Here is a 10,000-nt window from a genome sequence, read left to right as displayed (position 1 = left end):
GCAAAACAATCAATGGATTGTCTACATCCAAACTGTGGATGACATAGACACTTTTGTTTGTCTGTGTGTTTGTTTGTTTGTTTGATTGTTAGTATTTCTTGAGTAAAGGGTTCATTCAGCTGTCTCTTGATATGTGCTTGTCAATGTGGTTGTCAGTGTGTGTTTGTGTGTGTGTGTGTGTGTGTGTGTGTGTGTGTGTGTGTGTGTGTGTGTGTGTGTCTGTGTGTGTGTGTGTCTGTCTGTCTGTCTGTGTGTGTGTGTGTGTGTGTGTGTGTGTGTGTGTGTCAATGTGTTTCTCTTTGTGTGGAGACGTATTTTTGTGTCTATGTTTCATATGTCTGTTCATGTGTTCGGCCATACGTTGATGTCTTCACCTCCCTGTCTGACAATGGACTCATTCGCGTGTCCATTAAGCTTGTGCCTTAGCTCCACAAAGTTGACCCATGCATTAAGCACCAAAATTCTTACCCCACAATTTTCTTTAGCGCCTGCAGCATCTACAGTCAACAAACTTGAAAGAAAATAACTCCTTATTTGTACTTGTGTTTGTTGTGATGTCAATGCAGTAATATTCTTGTATCATTAACCCTCACTGTATCATGTATATTATATGTTTTGTCATGCATGTATTGTCTGACTTGTGCCTTGTCACTCATTCACATTCCACGTGTTGTAGAGCTACCGGCCGGATGGACGAGAGCAGAGAACGAGAATGCCGTTCCCTACTTCTTCTAGTACGTCGTCCTCACACAGCAACACGTATTTCTTGTGTTCACACAACGTGGTTTTTCTAGTTATCACAACGGACAACAGATAACGTATTGGGATCATCCAGAAATGAGCGAACTCTATTCAACGTTCGGTACTGCGCATGTGTGTGTGTGTGTGTGTGTGTGTGTGTGTGTGTGTGTGTGTGTGTGTGTGTGTGTGTGTGTAGGTGGAGACAACATTGTAGTTTGTGTGGTGAGAGATTTTGGTTGTAGACACGGGCAACAAGCATTCTGCAAGCAGAACGGCAATGAAACTGAGAAGTATTGTACTCAAGTGCTGTTGTAAGTGTTTTCTCTGTACGTTTTCTGGTCTATTTCTGTGCGCACGTGCTTTACCACATGGTTGCTCACGTGATAGAGCACGTGGCTTTGAAAGTCCAACGTGAAATTGGGGGTTTAGGTTGGATGTGAATATGTAAATTAAGTTTTGTTGATATTAATGGAGTTTATATAATTGAGTGAGCAAATTTATATATTTTTTATATTTTATATAAATTAAAAAATATTTATATAAATCTTTTAACTAATAAAATATTATTGATTAAAATAATAATTTGGATTATATATACTGAAAATACAAGAGGTGGGTCTGTCTGTGGGATGGTTGACCAGTTAGTGTCTTCACTGGTTGGTGTTTCTTGGTTAATTAGAGTCATGCAGCCTTTCTTCTTGTTACACCTCGTGCGCTAGCTGTCACGTGTACGTAGACCATGTGGTTTTACACGTGTTGTTGCCTAAGCATGAAGAAGGACTGGAACTCTATGTCATGACGTGATGGCTTTTTGGTATATTGACTCATTTGGCTTACTGGTATTATCCGCGGCAACTATAGCGTAATAGCTCTAGAATGGGACCATATACTCTTTAGAAGTAACTCTGCATCATGAAGACGCAATTCACGGACAGCTCCATACCTCCTCCGAAATACAGGGCTTACCTAGTAACGTTTGTTGCACATTTTTCGACAACATAGAGAGAGCAACAAAAGTCAAATTCAAGAACATTTTTATACGGGTAATTATTATGCCTCGGGAGCCAGACAAAAGGTCACCAGACACCTCAACCAAAATATTGTACACAGACCGCGATGCGGAAACACGTTGGCTCAGTAGAACGCGGTAATCAGCAGTTTGCTGCACGGCGTCCTAGAGGTGAGCAGAACATATTGTGAACCCAGCTTTAGGTGACACCAAAATCAATGTTGTAGAATGTAATGTCTGGTGTGTTCCCTCAGTCTGTACGTATCTGTTCCTGGGTTCTGGTTCACGAGGAATATCTAACTCAGTCGTAGGCAAGCAGACCACTCAACAGCAATAGTATCACGTGACCAGACAGGACCACCTGCATATTTGCAGGTAAAACGTTCTTGATATAACTTCTGTCCCCAGCCACAGTGCTTAACTTAAGCAATCCACTAATGAATCTTGTGGCTGCCTGGCTGGTAGCACTACGCATTGCAACTAAATGTTTTCCTTTTTATTGTGGCTACAAGCTGTAGCTCGTTTGTCTCTTTCTTTCAGTCGACAACGTTGAGCTCGCTCACATTGTCAAGTCGATAGAGAAGTACGGTCTAAGCCAACAGAACGACTCGCCCATCGACGTCGTAGAAATGGGCAACGTGCTGGCCGCCGTCTACCAGGAGCTACCCGAAATAGATCGCGTCGACATCGACGTCAACAAATGCACTGACATGCTTGTCACGTGGATACTCAAGCTCTATGATCCGTAATGATCCCGGATGATGTTGTGTTGTGTCGTTTATTGAGACGCTTTGCGCAGGTCACATAGTGGTAAAGTGCCTGTTCTCGGATTCAAGGTCTGTTTGTCGTCACTGTGTCAGTGTCAGCTGAAGGAGAAGTATAGATGTAAGTGTTCGAGTTTCGTACTGAAATGTAATTGATATTAATAAAAAAATTTAAAGTTAAAAATTTAAAATTTAATATATAGAGTATAGAGCATGAGACAGCAATAGGTTTAGTTTGAAGATTTGAGTATTCATGCTGTAGAAGGCCCTCTGTGCGGGCATGCGCAGCGAGAACGTGTTCTTTTCTTTCTCGGTTTGTGTTTCATTCCATGTGCATGCGGTAGTATAGGTAAGATATTCTATTTAGTATTTTTTATACTTTCGATGCTCGTTTAGTTGAGGAAAGAATGAACGGTAGAGAGAGAGATTAGTGAACTGCATAGCGCACGTTACAGTACCGAATTGATATACAGTTGTCTCATACCGCAGACTGCATCGCCGGTCGATAGTTTAGCGTTTTGTTAGACTTCTCCTAGCAGCAACCGTCGTATTTCTCTTCTTTCTTGTGTATACGATACGTTGCGTTACGGTCATAGAATTCAGCACAACTACAAAAGCGAGTAGGAAATACGCAGCATGATGGTGTGGAAATAGATGATAACGCAGCAAGAGAATGACAGTCTCGAGAGGCAACGTACTTCCCGGATTGTTCGGTAATCATAGATTGACAGGTAGCTTGCCGGTTAAGTGCACAAACGTTCGAGGTTGCCAGATTTTCTTACGCTTGTGGTCTGGTCTTGTGTTTACCTGTAAGGTATGATACTTGTACAGGCACAAGCATTGTTTACTTAGATAGTTTGTATGTACAATGATTTTATTTTGTTTGTATCACTTGGAAACGTTATGTTATAGATATGTTTCGTCTTTTGTCCGACGTTTATGGTCATACGGAAGCGTCGAGGGTGCAGCAGTTTATTTGCTACGCTAACGCAGTGAGTTGAGAAGGTGCTGACGTGTGTTGGTGTGTGATGATGTGTGGGGCTGGTGTGTCTGCAGGTGCCTGCGTCGGTAGGAGAGGCGGTTGGTTTTCCCACGTCGCAGAACGCTGTAGCGAAGGCTGTGTCGGAATGTTTCCATAAGGTAAAGTCGTGTGGACAAGCACTCATGCAACAACAACAGCAACAGCAAACACACACAATGAGCACACACACCAACAAACAAGCGCACACAACAACAACAAACAAAGAAACACACACCAACAAACAGCAACACAAACAACAAAGGAACGAACACTGGCAAACACGAACGAAACGAACGAACACACACACACACACACACACACACACACACACACACACACACACCACACACACACACACACACACACACACACACACACACACACACACACACACACACACACACACACACCAGCTCTTCTACATTTGTACAACGTTGCAACATTTTTAGGCCGGAGTGAAGACGTTGCTCGGTCAGAACGCATTTCTAAATTGGATGCTGAGTGAACCCGAAGTTCTCCGCTGGATTCCCTTCCTGCATCGCCTCATATGCGGCACGGCCAACGGTGACTCGCGACGTGATAGAGACGAAGAATCCCGAAGCTGTAGAATAAGTTGACGAAATTTCCCGCATATACGTCGCTAACTGCCAATGTACACACACTCGAGGTGATAGCCGATGGGCATGCGCAAATGGGTTCCTCTGATTAAAGTTTATAATTAAAGACGATTATGACTGATCTCTTTGACAAGTAGGTTGAAGCTCAATAGGTTGCTGTGACTGACTGGATCTATTTTACGATGCACGCGGTCGCATTTTGCGTTTAGATTTATGAATTAGTTTGGCAGGAGTCGGGGCGTGCGTGCTGGCCGGACGTTTTCAGTAGCTGGCAGTGACGTTGCGCTAGAGTCTAAGTTGGATGATTGGTTTAGAGCACTTAGTTTGGAAAAAAAGAAAAATGTTTTGGTGTATTGTTGACTACAATGTTGGCGTTTTAATTAAGGATGGAAACGCGGACGAAAAATTGATTAATTAAGGGAATCGGTCACGATCAGTGGCGTCAGTATCTAAACATGAGGAAGCCATGGCCTCCAATATACAGTATTAGTGTATGTGTTGCTTTTTAGACAATAGACATGCATGCAGAGTCTCCAGTTGGTGAAGGCCCTTTTCGTCCCCTAATTTCTTTGGTTCTTTTCAGTGTTCAAGACTCCGAAGTAGACTTTACACTCAGATCAACCCGGCATGCTGGATTCTAGTCTATTTGTACATGTATAGTTCAAAGCATCGGTAAATGTCCGTAGTCTTTATGAAGGGTCGATGCTATATACACTGCATGTTATGCATGACGACGACGAGTCTGACTGTCGCGCTTTGCCTCCCTTGTCTTGCGATGCCATTGGTCACGATTTAGTATGCGCACACGCTGCAAAAATCATTTTCCTTGTTCGACGGTCTTCATGCACCACTCTATACTTCTTAACTAGTGCGTGTGACGTTCATGCGCGGGTCAGAAAAAGTGAACGCGCTTGCCTTAGTGACACGGCATGCATGTCCTCGGGGTACGTACAATACTGGCAGCCTGTCTAGCGTACGTTCTGTCTAGCGTACGTTAATGGCAGTTGCTTCCGCCAGGCTTGGTACACTAGGTGTGTATATTATAGTAGTAAATAGCACCGCTCTTTGTTTGCAACACAAAATGCGCAGATATTTTCAGAGACGAAAAGCGTACGTATAACTGGGATCTAGCATGGCTCGCGCGCACCAACCGCAGGGTGCACAAAAATGGACACAGAGAATACACATTAGCGTGCGTGTTCAACTAGGTATTCTACCAATCGTACGTACACTGCCGTTTCACTCATGTGATCTATCTGACTGTGAGAGACTTTCCTTGTCTTTGGCAGGCATTTTAATCAATGATAAAGTTTATGGCTCTGACATTGACCCTGAGACGAAGCTCGACTTGCGTAAATTACTGTATAGGCCTCTAGTCTGCATCTAATAATCCTTAGCATACTTCATTCATTCACTAGAATTTTTAATATTTCTATTTTTAATTTAATTTTTTAAATTTAAGGCATCCATTTATATCAATCATTGCAAAAAATCTAAATCTATACATACATGTGTACATAAAGTCAAGATCCTAAATGTTTGAGCGCTTACTAGTTTCTCACGCTTGGTTGATTGTCGGTAGAATTCTTCAGACGTGATTACCGAATGAAAATGAATGTAATGATGTCAGTTTCGATAGGTGAGGCCCCTTTCGGGGATCGACCCAGGAGCAATAAAGCTCACTATTCCGTCCGATATCGATCTGATTGCTGAGCACGACATTCAAGAGCAAAGAGCGCAAGAGAATAAACGGTACTTTACTTTTGCATAGTCGAACTAGAACGTTTACTAGGACATGTCACAGTAGGTGACGTCACAATCGATTACTTCTTACAATTGAATGCACCTGGACGAAGCTGGTCTATGTATTTAGTATTTTATAAATAAAAAATTAAAATTATTTACTTTCTTAATTTTTAAATTTAACATATTTTTGTCAACTTTTTATATCAACCAGACATCTGAAGCCGCTAACAGTACGGTATACATACACCAATCCAATTATCATCAAATATTAAATAAAAAATTTATTATTTTAATTTCATAATTTTATTTTTATTAATTAACGCCACTAACCTCTTGGTTGCAATTTTATTATCACGATATTTTGGTTCGAATTTCTTCTAACATTTGTGTAGCCACGCCTTCTCTTAGCGCTTTAGACGTCGGGCGGAGCTAGCACCGTCTCTTCACCACATACGTTAGTCCATCGCAGCGCCACCTCGAACAGCTCCACAAAATCACTCAGAGCAAGTCTCGTTGCAAGCGCACTAAATCTCAACTCTTCTCGCAATGTCGACGTCCACTCGCCCGCATTGCCTCCTCCTCTTCTTCCTCCATCTCTACATCACAACCAAACTCGGATGCTTTGCAGGACACTACGGCTCACAAGGTAAGTACATTTTTGTTTGTCTTTGCGTTGCCTGCTCTCCTACAGCGACGTTTTACCGAGCAGCGTCCATCCGTTTTACTCACACATCCGAAGTGAGATTGATTGCCTTGAAGAACGCCAATCTCACATCCAACGATTTGCGCCGTCTCGTCGACAACGACAGCAAAACGTGCGTGCAAGGTCAACCAACGAACGGCAAAACGTCGAAAACCACGATTCGAGCCGATTTCCGCGCGGCTTGCCTCGAGGTCACGACCGTCGTCATTGTGGTCGGACGGACGACTCCCGCCACGCACTCGTCGCCTTATGTTTCGTTAAGGAGGCTTTGCTCAGGAGGATGGAATTGGGTAAAGTGCCACAGAGCCGGAGAACGGGCCGTCCAGCCGACGCACTACGTCTGCAGCGGACATTACGCTAGAGCGGTCGATATCGAGTTTCCCTCTAATCTCCCCATATGTGAACTAACCATCAACTACTTACCACTACCAGGTAGGAGACATAATGTGTGGATAGGTATCACATTGTGATGGTATTGCATGCGTTGATTGGAACGGTTTGACTGTGCGCGTCGTTTTCTAAGTATTCTAACCAATTACTGTTCGAGTTTTGATTACTTGACGTACCCGGATCAGTGACTGCAGGCCATATAGTCACTAGAGCAACACAAATAAGATTTTAGATCGTGTTGTTGTCGCTTGTGAAATTTGCAGTGAAATTGATTTGTGACAAGTAAGAGTAATTCGTCATCACCTTGTGGGCGTCATTCGCTAATGTGTTTGCTAGGTGCGCATTTTCTAACGCCTGCCAAAGTGTCTGGCAGAAAGCAATTTTTCTCATCAATAAATTAGTTTTATTTCGAGATTAGTTTGATGACGTCACGTAATGTACGTACATTTAATAATTTGTCTACTGCGTTTACTTGCGGTCGTCGTGTGCATGAGAGAAATTTGGAGACTGAGAAGGATGCGTCTATGACGAGACGACCTACTCGCAATTTCTCGGCGTCTTCTTCGAGTGTGGCCTCCATACAGTCTGTCTGGCGTGGTTTTTCGACGCCCACTTGTTTCGTAAGATCGACATCTGTGTGTAGGTGAAGGGGCTCATACTACTAGACAACAATACACAAAGAGAACCAACAAGGGAAAAGGAGTATAGCTGTTTTAGCATGTATGATAATGGAGGATCTGTTTACTAACTTTCGAGCCTATACTACGCCTTGTTAAGTAGGCTAAATTTCAGATGCCCAGCTCTGACGGTGCCATTGAGTAATGATCCAGCTGACGACTTGGCATTGAACCGGACGCGTTATGTCTGACACCGATTGCGAAAACCGGAAGTTTTAATGCGGTATCCAGAACTCCTGCCTTAAAGGTACATTGTTTTGAAGAGATAGTTCATTGTGATTTAACTTGGTGGTTGCAGTTGATAGAAGGCATGGCTGCGTTTACTGGAAACAAGCAGAGCACGTGACATAAAATGGAGTAATTGAAATGGCTGAGGTTACACAATGTTCAAGGGTCTCTTTACGTGCTTGAGTTGGATGGTCAATGATCAACTAGACTAGAGTACTACCCTGGAAGGCGTCATGTTACTCAATTGAGCAACTGTTTTTCCTGCATTTTCTGTACAAGTGTTCCCACAGTCGCTGCAATGTCTACTGTCAGAGGCAGGTCTACTTCTTAGCTCTTTACATTGTTGGCCTGCCCACATAGTTACCGGTCCATACCATATACATACTTCACGAAAGGAATGCTGTGAGATATACGGGAATGCATCGATTGAACTCGGTGCCACAACAATACATTACCGACTTTAGCAGGCACGGAAGTACGGGGAGCACGAGTAACAGTCGCTGAGATATCAACGATGCTACACACATAGGCGTAGGAAAGTAAGGGGTGACGGGACTCTGGTCTCCAATATTTGCCAGCCCATGACGTGACTAGTAGTATCAAAGAATTTATCCGTTTGGTAGACATTTTATAATGATATCAGATACAGAGACCCCAAACTTGAACTTCTTCCTACGCACCTGATGTACCCCTAAATCGATTGTTTTCGAAAGATTGTAAACAGACAGCCTAGAAAGGCAGTAGTACCGTTTATCATCAGCTTTTGAGAGATTTGCCAACACACTGACGTTCTTTGAGGGTCGCAGTTTTTTCACTGCCCTAAGTGGCCTAAGTGGAGACAAGGCTGCAGACATTGGCCAGGCGTCGGGGTAAATGCTCTTATATGGCATACAATCGGCAAACCATTACTCCCTTGAATTGCTGAAAGTGAGCGGCCTGACCTCTTAATTATCTGGTGACAACAGATGTCTGATGAGTCATAGGCAAAGACCAGATAATCTTACGACTACAATCAATCAAGACACTTTAGTCTTAGCCAGTGGTGGATCTAGAGGATGACGCCAAGGGAACGCAATTCTCTTCAAGCAGTTCTGACGTTCGTCTAGGTAAAGGCGGTCGCTTTATTGCGCCAAGTTCTATGATAGCTGTCACGCTATATTGGGTCCCCGCCTTAGCAGGCGTAAGAATGGCATCCAGGTTGGGGGCCAACCAGGATGCCATTATTGGAGGTCTCGTTTTTCTCCACTCCTAGCTCGTTTTCTTGGTGACCTGGTATATTATACATATAGTAACCATAGCCTGCTGATTGAGTTCCATGTCCTAAGTGTTTTCTAAGCTTTTTTTAACTGGTCCGGGACCTGGGGCCACTTGTTGTTGCAATAACTGATCCCTTGAACCAGCCATGGCTGCCATAGTTAGTCCGGTATTGCCGTATATGGTACTGGACTCTGTACACCTAACACTAACCGCAACCCTAACCCCAACCCTGACACACAAGACCGGAACCACGATACGTGACGTCAGAATTTTTCGATCGAAGTAAACAGGGCCTAAGGGCTAAAGATTCTGTCTGTCTATCTGTCTGTCAGTCTGTCTGTAACAAAGAATGACATGGACAAGCTTTTTGACTTTAATGTACAGATCCAAGTCCACTAATGTTTTATAGTATTTCGCTGTGAAGGACTGGTTCATTATTAAAGTTTAGAATGTGTACAAGTAGAGGATCTGTGATTGAAAACATTAACGCTATTAAATACAAATTCTGTCTGTCTGTCTGTCTGTTTGTCTGTCTGTCTGTCTTATTTCACTATTGAACACAAAAAGCAAAATTTTACAAGAACACTATAGGTAAAACTGCTAAGCTAAATGTACATCTACTGAGACATACAGATTGAATACTACTAAAATTCTAATACAGATTCTGTCTGTCTGTCTGTCTGTCTGTCTGTCTGTCTGCATGTCTATAACAAAGAATGACATGGACAAGCATTTTGACTTTAATATACAGATCCAAGTCCACTAATGTTTTAAAGCATTTCGCTGTAAAGAACTAGTTCATATAGAAGTTTATGATGCGTACAAGTAGAGGATCTGTAACAATAAA

At 42.9% G+C, this 10,000-nt stretch overlaps 2 protein-coding genes across 2 annotated transcripts in view; both read left to right on the top strand.

Annotated features, from left to right (window-relative positions):
• LOC134176263 (microtubule-actin cross-linking factor 1-like) overlaps positions 1-4,384 on the top strand; it is a 79,124-nt gene extending 74,740 nt beyond the window's left edge. The window contains exons 57-64 of the mRNA XM_062642941.1: positions 677-734; positions 795-862; positions 984-1,052; positions 2,291-2,495; positions 2,550-2,635; positions 3,427-3,506; positions 3,571-3,654; positions 3,985-4,384. Coding sequence (XP_062498925.1) covers positions 677-734; positions 795-862; positions 984-1,052; positions 2,291-2,495; positions 2,550-2,635; positions 3,427-3,506; positions 3,571-3,654; positions 3,985-4,152 — 818 coding nt within the window. The 3' untranslated portion in view covers positions 4,153-4,384. The remainder of the gene's footprint in view (positions 1-676; positions 735-794; positions 863-983; positions 1,053-2,290; positions 2,496-2,549; positions 2,636-3,426; positions 3,507-3,570; positions 3,655-3,984) is intronic.
• Positions 4,385-6,331: 1,947 nt separating this feature from the next.
• The window catches only part of LOC134198375 (deleted in malignant brain tumors 1 protein-like), a 9,009-nt gene continuing 5,340 nt past the window's right edge, over positions 6,332-10,000 (top strand). The window contains exons 1-2 of the mRNA XM_062667752.1: positions 6,332-6,544; positions 6,608-7,033. Of these exons, the coding sequence (XP_062523736.1) occupies positions 6,445-6,544; positions 6,608-7,033 (526 nt within the window). The 5' untranslated portion in view covers positions 6,332-6,444. The remainder of the gene's footprint in view (positions 6,545-6,607; positions 7,034-10,000) is intronic.

This window comes from Corticium candelabrum, chromosome 2 (genome assembly GCF_963422355.1).
Source record: "Corticium candelabrum chromosome 2, ooCorCand1.1, whole genome shotgun sequence".
Lineage (NCBI taxonomy): Eukaryota > Metazoa > Porifera > Homoscleromorpha > Homosclerophorida > Plakinidae > Corticium > Corticium candelabrum.
The sequence above is the reverse complement of the archived record's forward strand: the minus strand, read 5'-3'. Positions and strand labels throughout refer to the sequence as shown.